At 43.2% G+C, this 16,380-nt stretch overlaps 1 protein-coding gene across 8 annotated transcripts in view; it reads left to right on the forward strand.

Moving 5' to 3' along the window:
• The window catches only part of NPAS2 (neuronal PAS domain protein 2), a 96,529-nt gene that overhangs the window by 45,519 nt on the left and 34,630 nt on the right, over positions 1–16,380 (forward strand). For 7 of the 8 annotated variants that reach the window (XM_072355935.1, XM_072355992.1, XM_072355945.1 and 4 more), the window contains 4 exons: positions 2,120–2,173; positions 6,722–6,870; positions 9,678–9,769; positions 13,039–13,128. In XM_072355935.1, the coding sequence (XP_072212036.1) occupies positions 2,142–2,173; positions 6,722–6,870; positions 9,678–9,769; positions 13,039–13,128 (363 nt within the window). In that variant the 5' untranslated portion in view covers positions 2,120–2,141. The remainder of the gene's footprint in view (positions 1–2,119; positions 2,174–6,721; positions 6,871–9,677; positions 9,770–13,038; positions 13,129–16,380) is intronic. The other variant, XM_072355955.1, reaches the window with a different exon arrangement.

The raw sequence follows: 16,380 nt of genomic DNA on the forward strand, positions 1-16,380 counted from the left end.
TACTCTGGAGATTTTGCCATGTGAGCAAGCAGAAGTAAAATGACAATTAGCACTCTGGGTCCAGAATTTCATATTAGTCAGTAAGAAACCTTGTGTGTTGGAGTCTGGCTGTGAATTGCTGTATGGGTCTAGTTAGGTCCCTGGCAGAGCAGATCAGTCAGACCTGTTGCTTTCTGGTAAGAGGAGGAGCTTCCCTGCAATGTAATTCCTTGACATGCAGTTCAGCTATAGGAAGCCACTTCCCAGAGGTCTATTATGACATGCAGAAGCAGATGGGGCTGAGTAGCACCTATCCTGATGCACCATCTATCGCCACCCAGAGCTCTAGCCCCCATGTTCCCACTTTCTGCTGGGAATCTGCTGCAAACAGAGGAGCCCCTGGTGCAGCAGAGGAGGATCATCAGTGATTCAGAGAGTCTTCTGCTGACACTGCCCTATGCCTCATATCATGTCATAGATCACAAAATCATAGGATGGCCTGGGTTGAAAAGGACCACAATGATCATCTGGTTCCAACCCCCCTGCTATGTGCAGGGTCACCAACCAGCAGACCAGGCTGCCCAGAGCCACATCCAGCCTGGCCTTGAATCCCTCCAGGGATGGGGCATCCACAACCTCCTTGGGCAACCTGTTCCAGTGTGTCACCAGTAAAAAACTCTGAGTGAAAAACTTCCTCCAATGCAGTGGAGCCTTGCAAGGAAAGCTCTAGCAAAGAGAGACAACAGAGTCCTAAATGCCAGTCCTTGCTGTACTGCCAATGCCTTCTTTGCTCTCCAGTGACATAGCTGGGCATTGCAGATTCAGCAAGTGAGCAAATGACAGTAAAAAAACCCGCTGAGTTTATCATTACACTTTTGCATGAATTATTTGAAAATTCCCTCGTTGGGCTGCCAGCCCCATTTTGGCACTTGGTGAATAATCACCCGTAGGATTTGTAGAATGCTGGTAAAGAAAATTTAACAGGGACTATACATTTTCCTGGCCTAAAATACGGACTGTGCTATGGCTGACTTGTCTGTTTTCAAAGCCAAAGAAATATATGAAGAGAAAATAAAATAAAATAAAATAAAATAAAATAAAATAAAATAAAATAAAATAAAATAAAATAAAATAAAATAAGAAAAAAACCTAAAAACTATATCCTGCTATTTATTTTCTGTATCATGGAATTCAGCAACTTACATTTGCCAGCCCTTCAGCCTTTGTATTTTCTATTTATGCTGCTCCATCAAAACATAGAGTCCCGTGAAACACCAGCTTTACCCTCCAATCAGTGACCCACAGCTTTAATTTCTCCTTCCTCTTATATCTGATAAAAAATTGCAGGGTTGTTCCGTGTTCTTAGCTAACCATTGAGTAATGAGCAGGTGGAAGAGGACTGCGAAAGTGCCACTGACAGAAGGAGGGAATTTATCCACTGTTCTTTCTATTGATAACTTTTCACTCCTGATTTTTAATAAGACATTTTGGAAACAGGCACTGTGTGACTCATAGGTGGCAAATACCATGGGCTTAAATAATGTGCAGCAATTAACTTCCCTCCTCCCCTCTCCAGCGTTACTCATGTTCTACATTTTGAGGAAGCATGAAATGGAAAACTTGCTGATTATTGCGAGTGCTATCACTGCATGTCATTACACCGGGCCTTTGGTAAAGATGCTTGGGCCAGCCTAGCAATGTGGTGCTGCCCATTCAGTAAATGGGTGCAGTGAGGGGCTGGAGGAAGCATTTGAGGGGAATATGGGAGCACCTCCAATGCCTCCTCAACTTGCTCTCAGCCTGGGGCTCATGCAGCCTGCAAGCTGGCAGAGAGCATCCTCGACACTGAAAATCCCCTGAGAAATGTCTGTTTCTGTACAGTGCTGGCACGCAGTGTTGTGCCTGGGAGCTTTGATCCCTGGCTGCAGCCCCTACAGCTAGTGTGACGCTGAGGAGTAATGCTGTCTGCAATGGATGTTTCTTAAAATCACGGACTGTGGCATAAAGCACTGCTGACACATTTATCTGACCTGGATATCATCACTCTGTTATTAGAATGAAATAGCGTGACTCTGAGATTAACCTGAAAGCAGAGCTAACAACGTGACGATTCATAATGGTTCTCTCATTCCTTCCACAGGAAAAACTGCTTAGACAATCTAATGGATGAAGATGAGAAAGACAGGGCAAAGAGGTGAGCATGTTTCCTTTTTGAACTCTTTTAACTCTTGGTGAGCTTAATGGTGCTTGTTGCTGCAGAAGCTGCTTTATCTCAAATCAAATAATCAAAAAGAAGAGAGGAAAATAAAGCCAAACCCATCCTGAAAAACTGCCGTATCGCAGATTGCAAGTCCTGGCCGCCCTGTAAGAGGAAAATAACTTACCAATGTTTCCTGTAGAAATGGTCAAAAAAAGCAAGGGTGTGTTTTTTCACACTAGTGCAGAGCACAAGGCCTGAAGAACCAACAACACAGTCCTGCTGCTGTAGCACGTCATCACAGCTCTCAGAGTGTATAAAAATACATTACTTTCTTTTTACAAGAAGCATATTGCAAAAGGAGAGGAACGTTAAAAATGTGGGGTGCTTTTTGTTGTATGGTGGCCATTTACTCATCAATGCCTACCTTACGGTGATGAGAACACGCAGAAGTTATTTTCATAACAGGGAAAGGCTGTTCAAAGTGCTGTGTCAGCCCTAAAGTGGCAGAAACATTTATTTCCATGTATTCTTTGCTCCGCGATGAAGTCCCAGCTGATACGTAGGCAGGAAATTGTTGCGAGCACTTTGTGGGCAGGGGAGGGCTGTGCTTTAAGGCAGAAGAGCCATGCAATAAAACACTAATAATTGTCCAATCTGGCTGGCATCTACAGTGTCACAAAGGCTGTTGGAAAGCATTTATTTATTTATTTTTCTGGGAGTGTTATCAATACTGCAGCCTGCAATCTAATTGCTTGAGAGGGAGCCTCCGGTTGCATGCATTTTTTTTCCCATCGTTCTCCCTAATGAGAGTAATTTCCAGTCTAGGCACAACTAGTTGATCCAGTTTCATCTCTTTTGATTCCTTCTCCTCTTTTTCTTTCCCTGCAGCCTTTTCTCCCCAATATAGGTCAGTACACACTGCAGCCACGCTCAGACACTCTCCTTTGCTCCCTCCTCCAATGTATGCAGGGCTGCAAGGAATCACCTGCTTTGCCCTTTGTGGGGTTTGGTTGATAAAATAGGGGCATGGTACAGCATGTGGCTGTGCCGAGACATCCACAAAGAACACAAACACCTGCAGGCAGGGTGGTCTTGGGGAATGGATGCTTTCTTTCTCATCACATCACCAAACGATCTGTCTTTTTAGTGCACTAGGACCTGACGAGTGTACGATGAACTTGCATTCCTTGGGTGAAGGAGGTGGAGGGCAGTGGGCAGCCCACATCTATCTGGCATCACCACTCATCGTGCTTAAGATCTCATTTTCCAGATATTAGCATTGTTGAAAGAAAAATGCGTTAAATGAACACACAAAGGACAAAAATAGAAATAGGCGTATCCTCACGATCGGCGATTGTCATCACCATCTGGTGTGATTTTCATGCCGTTTGTTCAGGGAGGAAGTTTTTGACGTGCCCTGGGGCAGGCCTGCTCTAAGGTGGATGAAAGAAAAGATAACTTTCAAGATGCAAAGAGGAAATCACTTCTTCAAATTGCAATTTAAGTACTTCTTGGTTTTTAGAAATAAGTCTAAATTGGAAGCTAAGTTTGAATTTGTGGAATCGTAGAATATCCTGAAGAGATCCACAAGGACCATTGCATCCAAGCCCTGGCTCTACACAGTACCACCCAAAATCCAAGCCTTGTGTCGGAGGGCACTGTCCAAATGCTCCTTGAACTCCGGCACTTGGGGCTGTGACTGCTGCTCTGGGCAGCCTGTTCCATGCCCCCCACCCTCTGGTGAAGAATCTTTTCCGAATCCCCCCAGCCTGATCATAGGAGGCTTCACAGAAGTCTACAGTTACTACAGTATATGAGAACCACCAAGATTCATTTATAAAGCTGCGTGGTTTGTTACAAAGCTTTAAAGAAAGACAAATGTGGGAGAAGCCATTGGCTGAACATTCTGCTCTTACGGAGATCAGAAGCTGTAATTTCATTTTCAATTTTTTGATGCTAGATTAAGTGTACTTCATTTTATAGATCTATTAATATCAAACAAAAGGCTTTTTTTTTTTCCTCTTTCTTAACCCCTTTTCTTGCAGTTTCTTTCAACTAATAGAAAATTATTTGTATACATACATACATACATATATATATATATACGAATATATATATATATATATATATATATATATATATATATATATATATTTAGCAATCAATTTGAACTGCAAATTCCAGCCAAAATCAGTTTGGAGTAAACCTTGAGACAACACTTAATAAATTAGGACCGGCAGTTGCCATTTTCCACTCCAATAACATGTAAATTTAAGACTCTGGATTAAAGTATATGGTACAGCTACCTGCTCTGATGCATGTGTAATGTAATCCACTGGGCAGCCAAAAGAAACAGGAAATTTAGTGTAAAGTCACATTTCATTGTAGATCAGCACAGTGCAGTAGCTGCTGGTCAACACATATTGGCTTCTTTCTAAGACAATAAGCAGCAAGTATGTGAGAATAAAAATGGCTGTGGAGAACACATTTGAATTGGTGGGTTTGATCTTTCTGAATTTAAGCCATCCTGTATTGCCTCTAGCTGTATTCACTACAATTCCAAATTTTATTCATACTGCTTCTCCTTCCCCCATGGGTATGCGTATTTTTTGGAGTAGCGGGGAGGGAGGAGAACTGGGATGAGCGGTGTGGAATTAAGGCTGTTTTGGCTTACTGTAAGTGATATGGCCTAGCAATGAAGTAAACAAGGCGAGGGAGTAATCTTCCAAGGGAAGTGATGAAACCTGCATTATTTAAGGCATTTACAACTGGACTGATCTAAAGCACTCACAAGCATACTTTAATAGTTTAGATGACCTAATTGTGGGGTTTTTTTCCCCTCTTTTCCCCTTTTTTAAGATTTGACTGTGATCATCGATTCAGGTCTTGGTAGAGTTATTTCTATTAAAGGAGTTTTTATGTTTCCTATGTGAATAAAATGTCAAGTGTTAAAAATAGGTACTTTATATTTCTGTCAAAGCATCTTTATTTTGGCAAAGCAACACTTTCCCTATAGACGGCTGGTACTTTATTTTCAGGAGGATCAAGACCCTTTGAGCTTAAAATGAACTGAGGACTGAATTATGAGAAAGTGAAATGTTGGCATTCCTTAAGTCCCCTTGAACTGTACAGAAATAGGATAAGGATGGAGCTTTTCACATCTTGTTCTGACAGCCTTTTGCACTGCAATAAGAACAGGCTGGAATCAGTCAGGCAGTATCCACCCAATCTCTCGTGTTCCAAGCTGTAAAATAATCAAACGCTGGCTTCTATCCAGTGCATCTCCAAGTGTGTTCAGGGTCGAGAGCAAGACAAACAAAAATTACCCAGCCCTCTGTTGGTAGTAACATCCAGAAGCCTCTGCAGTGTTTTCTCTGCTGAAGATGTTTATTGCCGGACTGGTCCTTGGGGGGATGTAAATGCTGGGCTAAATTCTGCTCTCATTTTCACAAGTGTGTGGACAGAACTGCTTACAAGGTACAGCAGAATTAGCTGGGATGAGATGCTCAGAAGGAGAACTGGTCTCTTGGTTTTGCATTCCTGCCTACATATAACAAGATTTTTAGGTCTTTATGTCATTAATGAGGCAAATCTTGCTGCTTGGTGACCTCTCAGAAGAACAAACACATCTTCTGGATCACACTTATTTTGACATAGCTACGGAAATCTGAGTGATAGTCTTCATGTAGAAAGACTGTCATGTTTTTGGGGATCATTCAGAATCCTTTATTTGTGCAAAGCTTTGTATATGTTTAAAAAATAAATAAAGTACACAAGCTGAAAAGATTATCAACAGCTTAATGACAATGTCATGAAGTTGCTAAAAAACCCCAGATGAAATCACGTCCCGTCTTCTGATGAGCTCATCAAATATGGCAGAAGAAGTAGGCTTTCCCTGATGAGCCTGCAATGGAAATAGGTAGGACTGGCTGAGAGGTGTGGTGTCACCACTTCACACCTGAAGAGTTGTGACATTTGGACCTAAAATGATTCACCCAGTGGCACTCGGGCATTATGGGCAAGAAGCTATGGCCATGCTAGCACTTCTGAGCCCCACATCTGGGTGTATGTCCTGGCCTTGACCCTCATCCGTGCTGAGTTGAGATGCATGCATCAGTCATCCCTCCTTTTTGCCCTGGTGATCTTGGAAATGAGACTGAGCTAGGGGGCATATGAGCCAGGTGGGAGCCTCTGCTGAGCTCCCTGATGTGAATGACTGGAAGACAACAGCCCCATGGCTTTCTGTAACCCAGCTTAGATGTACCCAGAGGACTTGCACAACAAGACAGTCTCTAGGTGGACCCCATTCCAGTGCAGTGCTAAGCTGAAGGACTGGAGTTCCTTTCTCTTAAAACTGCCAAGATGGGTATGTCCCATAGTTTCATCAGTCCCCACTCTGCTCCTTTGTGAATGATTTGCCACTGCCAGTCTTTACATAATGAGGCATACAGCATGCTGATTTCCACATGCATGCATTACAAAGAGGAGGTATGTGTTGATTTCTCTTCTTGCTCCTCTCATCTCTTTTTTCTCCATCTACAGGGCTTCGCGTAACAAGTCTGAAAAGAAGAGGCGTGATCAGTTCAATGTTCTCATCAAGGAGCTCAGCTCAATGCTTCCAGGCAACACCCGTAAAATGGACAAAACTACTGTGCTGGAAAAAGTCATTGGCTTTCTGCAGAAACACAATGGTAAGAGTTACAGCAGCTCATCATGCACTTGCCAAGCGCTTTTACAAAATCCTGTTTCCTTCAGTGATTATCAAAATGGCTCAAGGAGCTTAAAAATGACAATGTAAGGTATCTTTTTCTATCTCATGGCTTCTAAAAAGATAATTTACAGTCATTGTGCTGCCCAGATCCATCTCCTTGGTTGCTCTTTAGTTGAGAATGGCTCTCAACCTGCTATGGAAGGGGGTGAATGTCAGGAATGGAGGCAGCTGTGCCCTGCAGCTCATGTGAAGAAAAGGGATGCTTTGGACAAGAGAAGCATGGGGCTGGAGGGAAGATTCCTCTCCTTGAAACTGGCAATATTCTGAGAAGAAGAACAAAGCAATCACCTCAGCTTTTCTACAGAAAAGTACAGAAACAGTCTGATCAGCCGCTTGCTCCTCAGTGTACTCTGTAGGACTCTATTTCCACAGAGAGCAGAAAATTCAAACCAGGAAAGGCCCCAGTTTTTTGAAGTCAGTGTCAGCAAATTGCGTCCACAGAAAGCTTTGCTTGGTTTACCCAAGCAGAAAGCAATATCATGTTTGTAGAGCATGCCGTTGCATGCAATTTTGGCCTTGGAAAGGCAGGAGCTTGTTTTAGGTTGCAAATACAGTGACAGTGAGGTGTCTCAGAAAGGTTCTGAGACACTGCAGAAATCCCTGACCCTGCTGCTCTGTCTCCATTGGTCTCGTTTCCAGTCAGCACAATGAGCACACATGGAAGGGCCTCTGATGCACGCACATCCTCCAGCAGCAAAAAAAGACTGATGAAGTACTTCTGCTCTACAAATCCAGACTGACTTGGGGTCCTCTTGCTCTCTTTCCATGAGGAAGAGGTTGAGAATTTAGCAGGCGACTATGGGGAACATCCTTGGTCCCACAAAGTGGGATATATATATTTGTTACAGAGTGATAGTAGTGACACATTTTTTTTAGCTACCCAAGACAGAGTTAAGCAAAGTGTGAGCATGCTCAGTTATAAAAGCCAAGCAAAGAGCAACCATACAAGTCTTGAAAAAGTGTAGACAAGTGTGGCTGATAGCCCAAATGATTTACTACAAAAGGCACTTCATTTCTAGGAGAACAACTGGGTAAAAGAAATCAAACAGTCATAAATCCTTCCACAGAAATTGGGTCAAACTGTGACTGGTTTTGTGCACTCGCTAAAAACAGTAAACGTTATCTATTTTTAAACTAGATTAGTAGTCACACAATATAATACAAAGCATCACCGTTTAAAATGTTGATTATCTACAGAGTGGTTTGGATCTGCTTTATTCAATCGCATTTCCCTCTCACTTAGTAGGCTAAACCAAGATTTTAGTTATAGCAGAGGAGCAGGTCAACTTTTAGAATTTTTGGTTTCGTAAACAGTCTCTTTCTTTATAATCCGCAGAATCTCACAAATCTCAAGTAATTCTTCTAGCAGTTGATGTTTTGTGTATATCAGCTTTCCCAAGCTGAAAGCATCCTCTACTTTGAGACTGTGTAATACAAATCTGGCTGGGGCTGATCTCTACTTTTCTTTCGTCTGGTTTTCATATCTCCGTGTAAGACCATCCCAGCTGCCTGTGACAGCCCCAGCAGTGCAGACAGCAAGCTGAACTCACTGTGTCTCCACTCATAAACCTGGAACAGAACTTCCATTTATTTCTAGGAGACAGTGTGCATAGGAAATGTTATAAATTTACTCTCTTTAATAGCACTGAGCCATTTTCATTTCCCTAGCCAGTTTGCCTATGTGCTTGGAATAAGGAGCATTGGGTATTGCGTGCTCTGTAAGTGTTAATCAATAGGATTAATTAGCAGGTGGTGCTGAAAGGAAAAACGGCAGGCTGCGCTCAGCATCCCCTTGCTACCAGCACTGAATGATGAAGCCCGTTTGGAGAAGCAGAGTGAGCAGTGAACAAAACCAGCACCTGACTCTGTAAATCATAAGATCTACCCCATAACACTGTCTGACAAATCTGGTAATGCAGCTCTCAGGCAAAGCTAGCACAAGGTGCTGTTTTTTGGAGCTTACCACAATGTGCCCAGCTATCCCTAGTATGGCACCATATTTCACTGTTACGTCATGATTTGGCACTCTGGTGTGTCTGCACTCCGCTCAGGCACCACTCATCCATGGGCTTTGCTGACAGCAGGGCCATCCTCCTGTGCACCATCTATGGGGACATGCCTATGAGGGCATGAGAATGGGAGACCTCCTTCTGACAGGATCTGGGAGGAAATCTCAGTGCTCCAACTCTTACATTTCCCAAAATACAAGTGAAGCAATGGCCATGTATCACTTGCATTTTGGTGAATGGAGAAATTCCTCTGGTGTTTGGGGTTATGGGGCTTTGAGTCTTCTCCAGAGGGATTTTCTTGCTGTTCCTCATTTGACACAGTGGCTGTAGGCTGAACTCTAACTCCCGGGTGTCCTAATTTTTAAGCAGCACATAGTAAGTACCAATTTGGCATGTGCCAAACCTCATCTTGATCTTAATTGTGTGCCAAATGTTCTTATCTTTTGAACAATACTTTAGTAATGCTGACTGATGCCAACAGCTAGGTGAATACGAGCTCCCACAGAAGCTGGTTCAAGCTGAGATGAATAAAAAGTGAGGAAAACACTTCAGACTTGGGCTCAGTTTAGGCAGTCATTATTTTCTCTCTCTCTATGCAAAACTTGTACTTGAAAAATGAAGCTTTTGAAGCTACTGGTAGTTTCTACCTTTTCATATGTAGTCTCGCACAATGCAAGTTTCTCTGAATTTTTAAAAATTGAATGTTTTATTTGTCTAGAAGTGTCGGCACAGACAGAGATTTCTGAAATTCAGCAGGACTGGAAGCCTTCATTTCTCAGCAACGAGGAATTCACCCAGCTGATGTTGGAGGTGAACACACATACGGCTCTGCTCATTTTGCCTAGCAGTTGTGGAAATGCCCATGCTTCCTGAATAAAATGTGGTTTGCAGCTCCAAAAGAGGTTTCAGGTACCACTGTGTTTGCCCATCAAGCAAAGGGGTGAGAGTTGGCACATAAAGCTGCTGCTCACCCTCGCACCAGCAGCACTGCTGCTGCAGCACCCTGCAAAGGTGCAGACAGAGCTCCAAGAATTACAGTCCAAAAGAGAGATTAGAATCACAGATTACATTTTGTTTTCACAACCAGGGGTGAGGGAAAGGGCATGCAGCAGTTTATCTTCTGAACTCATAATGCACTATTATTAATATTTATGCAAGAGTAGCACCTACAAAGCAGCAGCGTCATGTCCCTTTAGTGCTAGGTGCTGTACAAGCAGATAAAGCCTGACAACTCCTGCAGGCTTGATGCAGTTAATACTTCCACTGTAATGAATTTTCAGACCCTTATCAAACACTTTTTGTTCTAATAGAGAGCAGGGTTATTTTGCAATGATAGGTTTTAAATTATCTTTAAATTACACCATAGGTGCTTTTAACACTAGCTGGGATTTGAAGGGAGGTGACTCAATGGCGTTTATGCACGTAGAGATGAAATGCAAATGAGATGCTAAAATGTACTTTTCTTTTAGTAACAGCTAAAACCTCCTTTAACGATGATCTTCTCCCATAGTAAACATGCTGAAGTTGACTGTGATGAGATCCCCTATATTCAGGGTTGAGAGATACTTCGCTTGTGCTGTACCCATGACCACTGACTCCCAATTATTTGAGCTCAGGAGCGTGACGTACATTGCTCCTTCAGTCTGCATTAAAACAGTTCTCTCAGGAACCAATATGTTGGTAGATGTCTGTTGATTCTGCTTGTATCAGCTGCACAGTAAAAAAACACTCTCTTTCAAGCTTCCTAGTTTATAAAACACCTTCCTGCTACTGTGAGTTTCCATGCCCTTCAAGCTGATGTTGGGTATTGGAATGTTCTCCTGAGACAGATGTTCAGTAGTCACTTCTTTTTTCTTGTTTTTGCTCAAATCTTATTTTATTAGCATTTGGACAAGACTTCTCAAATTCTTCCTTTTTTGTTATCAAAGAATGGGAAAGAGTTTTTCAAGCACTGATTCAAAAGAGTTGTGGAGACAGGACAAGGGGAAACGGCCAGAAACTGGAGCATAGGAAGTTCTGCACGAATGCGCGCAAGAACTTCTTTACAGTGCGGGTGACGGAGCACTGGAACAGGCTGCCCAGGGAGATTGTGGAGTCTCCTTCTCTGGAGATATTCAAGACCCGCCTGGATGCCTACCTGTGCAACCTGCTGTAGGGAGCCTGCTTTGGCAGGGGGTTGGACTCGATGATCTCTGGAGGTCCCTTCCAACCCCTACGATTCTGTGATTCTGTGAGTCCTATTTTACCACAGAATTACATCAGCTTTCCTGAAAACAGCCCCTTTTTATTGAATGAAAAATAAGAAAATTACACATGACGACCAAGATCTGTTGATCCATCCATGGTTGTTGCAGTAGAGAAAGCTTTGATGGGCCACATGCCATCTTCATGATGGAAGGGGACTGCAAGTAAATAAACACAGAATTATGTATGCACACATTAACTTGATCTTACCACAAAAGTCTGACGTGAGTCACTTTGTATGATTTGCATTGGGTATGAAATAAAGACTAGATTTAAAAAAAAATAAAAGAAAAACCATCCTTCACCATAGTAACACGCAGGATCCAGCTGCCTTCTGAAACCACTGCTCTCTTCTGAGGGTTAACAGATATCATGCCTTTTAGAAAACAGCTTGAATGTACTGTACCAAAGAAAAACATATCCTCTGCACTTAGATTAACAAAATCAAACTAACTATAGCAGCTGGAGGGTTTTCAGAAATGCTAAACGCATACTCTTCCACTGGGGTATAAGTTATTGACCTGCTTTTCAAAGGATTGTAGCACCAGCAGATTCCCACTGACTTAAGTAGTTGTGGGTGCTCAGCATTCTCTGGAAAAAAAAGGAACATATGTTTGTGTCTTTATTCAAGGCTTGGTGCTCTCCTATTTTTTTTACCAAACAATTAGCATTTCTAGTGCTCTTAGAATTCTTACCCTTATTGAAGTCAGCAGGGGAGAAGGATGTTCTGCACCTCACAGGATCCAAGCCTACCTTGGAGGGGTGCCCAGATTTGCAGGGAGGGTTTGTGACCCGCTGTCGCCACCACCACCAGGCTATTGGCCACACACCTGTCTTTGGAGTACACCTGAAATTTCAGTCCTGCTCATGGTACTTATGCTGCTTTAATAGGGCAGTCAGCACCAGCTCTAGGTCACCGGTGACTTGGCAGAGAAAAGCACTGTCCCATTCCACCTGGAGGCACTTTGCCAGTGGTTCCTCAGTCATGATGAGGCTTTAATACTGTCTCTGAGCACCTGATATCGACTCTGAATTTTTGAGGTGTTCTGCTCATAGTGGGTGAAACGTTGCTTTAAATCTGGAAATCTACCTAGATTTAACTTAGAAGGAGACTGATCTCCAAGCTTTGCAGCTCTAAATAAAGAAGGAACTAATTTTGAAGGTGAAATTGCTGCTGTGCAGAGGACCGGGATAAGGCATTCCCTTCAGTGCTGAGCACGAGGGGGCTCACGACAAGGTGGGACCCGAGTGGGGAAGGATCTCTGCGGAAGGGAGAATTTCTCTTTGAATGAGTAATCCAGCACCATGACCTTTAGAATAAATCACTCAATTAAAAGTCAGACTAAGGATTATTTGATCATTTGCATTGCTTTTACTAACATGAAAGCCCAGTAATATACAACGTTACATTAATACAAACTGAGATTTATTGGTTTTGCAGAGAACTACCATTTTGAGATAGGACTGCATCCTTTCATCGTCCTTTGATATTTACACAGAGCTCAAATGTTCATTTTAATAACTTCCAAGGGATCCAGTCTTAGTCATTTTGCATTATTAAAATGTGTGATTAATTTAAAAACCGAGACATGAAATATTCCTGTGAGCCCTTTGTTGCTTCAATAGTAGGTTTTGCTAGACTACAAAGAGTGTTGTAAAAGTTAAATCAGACTGTAAAATCAGAGAATTACTGTTCTGCAGTGAGAGATAACGTTCCTTCGACTTAACAACAATACAGTGCTGAAGTAAAACGGTTTTGATCAACACTCAGTGAGACATGTTGTTTACCCCCCTCTTCCCTACTAAAGCGCTCTCCACTTGCATGTTTTCCTTAGGCATTGGACGGCTTCATCATAGCAGTAACCACAGGTGGGAGCATCATCTACGTGTCTGACAGCATCACACCTCTTCTAGGGCATTTACCAGTGAGTAACTCTGGCACAAGCTTTTTTTCTACTAAAAACCATAGGATTGGGCCCTGCCATGTTGAAAACAGACGCAGGAGGGTGGGAGGTGGGGTGAGGGAATGTTTTCTTGCAAACACAGGTAGGGTTTTTGTCCCTGCGTTATGCCAGTCGCTGCTGTTGATCGCCTCTGCTCCCTCTCAGCGTGATTCATGCACTTCAATTTTTTGTTGCTATGAGGCACTTGGGTTTCAATGGAAAAAAGCTCTGTGGGAATCCTCTGGCCAGGGGAGGGATGGGTTGACCTGGCTGATCTTTTCCATCTCTGATTTCTAAGCCAGTTCAGCCCAGCAAGGAGCTTGTTAAAGGCTTTATTCTGCTCGAGAGAGGTACAAGACATAAACCCCACTGCACTCAGAGGGGCAGGAGGTAGCTGGCAACTGTTCCCCCACCTGAGCTGCTTCTAGAGATGCTGTTGTGGATGCAGCAAAAAGGGGCTGCGCTGGATCCTGCTCGTGTTGCTAAGGCTGCTCTGGTAGGAATGGTGCAGTAATGAAGGATTAATCCAAACACTCATTTTTTAGTATCTCAGTCTCAAATAAATGCATGCCCAGGAGAAAACAATACCTGCCAAATCATTATTTCATCGCCACCATTCCCACGTTCTTTGGAAAATTACAATTATTTTTCTCTTATTTACTTTTTCTCCAAATACGTGCTGTGTTTTCCACCCAGCCAAATGTATTTCACACATGCTACCTTCCTGTAATACGAACAACAATTATTTTCTTCTGAGGCGAAAGGAACTTGATGAAAGGCGGCAGCTCCTGGTAAATGCAAGAATATTGCTATGCAACAACAGATTGAACTGAATCTATCTACTCCAGTTTTCTTTAATCGTCAACAGTTGAGGACCCAGTGGTTGACTATTTTCTGACATTTGTCTTCAAATCAAAGACAGAGAGAACGCCGTCCTGTGTGCAAACTGCTGTGTTTTCATACGCTTACTGATTACGTGGAGCTGTTGGAGCGGGTCCAGAGGAGGGCCACAGAGATGATCAGAGGGCTGGAGCACCTCTCCTATGAAGAAAGGCTGAGGGACCTGGACTTGTTTAGTTTGGAGAAGGCTCCTGGGAAGCATCACTGCAGCCTTTCAGTACTTGAAGGGAGAGTATAAATAGGAGGGAGTATAGCTGATAGTGATAGGACAAAAGGGGAATGGTTTTAAAATAAAAGGAAGAAATTTAGGTTAGGTTTTAGATAGAAATTCTCTTCTCAGGGCATGGTGAGGTGCTGGCACAGCTGCCTGGAGAAGCTGTGGTGCCCCATCTCTGGAGGTGCACAGAGCCAGGTTGGAAGGGGCCCTGGGCAGCCTGAGCTGGTGGGGGCAGCCCTGTACTTACAAACATTGATCTTAGTGGACATAGCAGAGATACTGTGTAAATCTGCTGCTTTGAGCACAGAAAGGAAGGCACAATCAGGCAGAGCGCAAAGCAGGGCTCTCTGAGGGCCCCTATCCACAAATCTGATGTATTTTCTTTCATTAAAATCATGGACGACTCTAGTGCTGAGAGTATATATATACAATTCTCTTTTGTTCAGCTTCCCTAAGTTCCATGGAGTGTTTTCAGACACCAACTGCATCCGTGGTAATTCTAAATAGTCTATTATTGCAAGATTTGGAGACTTCTCCCAGGGTCGGCTGATGTGATGCTAATTTAGCTAATGTGGTTAGACTGACTGTAGTTAAAGTGGAGTGAACTACTGTAAATCTGGTCACAACTCCAAGCATTTAGCATCAGCTGATACACTGCACCCCTGAAACCATACAGGCCTTGGGAAGGGGGTCACCCTTCCTCCTTCTTACCAGCCTTGCTTCACAAAACAGCTAAATGCAGATGGCAGAGTGCCTATTTCTAGCCCACATGAGGAAGCACTGCTTGCTTACTTTCTCCTGGACTCAGGCAGAAAGTGCTGCACCTGTTTGCTGACCAAGGACAGTGGTGGGTGCTTTAGTTAAACATCAGGGCTTACAGAGCTGCCCACTGCAAGGCAATTGGACAAAGCTGCAAACTTTCCCCTCCAACACATGCATTTTTGTCTATGGTGATTACATTTTGTTCCCCTCTCCTGTCAGCTTTTTGTCATAGCACCAGCTGGCCATGTGTGCCTGACCTCTCCAATAGCAAGAGCTATGAAATACATGAAGTAGATTCTATCTGTTTTGTCCTGTCCCTAAACAGAAGGGATACCACAGCACTTGATCACAATACGGAGACAAAGGGCAGCACAGAACCACAGACTGCCTGTTGCTGGCAGAGTCCTCTGTGTCCCTCTGGCCCAACACATCTCAAGCAGAGCCACTCAGAGCATGGTGCCCAGGGCCATGGAGATACCCATGGAGGAGACCATACAGCCTTGGGCAGCCTGTGCCAGTGCTCTATTACCCACACAGCACAGAAGTGCTCCTGGTGTTCAAAAGGAACCTCCTGTGTTCCAGTTTATGCCCATGGCCTCTTGTCCTGACAATGGGCACCTCTGGAAGTGCATCCCAAGGTCACCAACAAATCAGTAGTGAATGTGAGGAGCAGTGACAGCTCACATCAGGTGCAGAGATGGCCTACATCTAGCAGTGAGCAGGTCCGTCCAGCCCTCCCACAGCTACTGCTGAGAGGATGAGAGAGTAATTAACCCTCATGACACCTGTGTGAGACTGGTGGACAAGCACCATTATCTACCATTTACAGGTAGAAAAGGATTGGGAAGGAAAATTACTTTTCCAACACTGTGCCATAAGCCTAGAACTGCACTCAGCACAGCAGTTCCCCTTCAGATGCTCTTGCTTCTCAAAATTACGTGGACAATGTAATATATTTTGTGTGACTATTGTGTGAATATTTAAATGTAACTGTACCACGTGCAATATCAAGGGGTTGTGTATTAAAGAGGTACATATTGAAGTCACAAAAATAATTTTCAAGTATTCTTCACAAAAGGAGTATTCAAGTAGCAAGCACATTTAATACTTGTAATTGAATAAATTAATATGTTATCACATCAAGGTAAGGGTACAAACTGTCCCACTCTAATTTTCTAAGTATATTCACTGCATTTCCCTACCCTAAATAGAAATTACATAGAGAGCAGCAGGCATGGGTGGAAAGCAGAGGGAAACCAAAGCATAATCTTAAGTAAATACATGAATAAATGATGATGATTAATAACTTGCCAGTCTCATACAGGGCTAACACATTTTCAGCACAAATGTGCAGT

The sequence above is a fragment of the Excalfactoria chinensis genome, chromosome 1 (assembly GCF_039878825.1).
Source record: "Excalfactoria chinensis isolate bCotChi1 chromosome 1, bCotChi1.hap2, whole genome shotgun sequence".
In the NCBI taxonomy this organism is placed as follows: Eukaryota; Metazoa; Chordata; class Aves; order Galliformes; family Phasianidae; genus Excalfactoria; species Excalfactoria chinensis.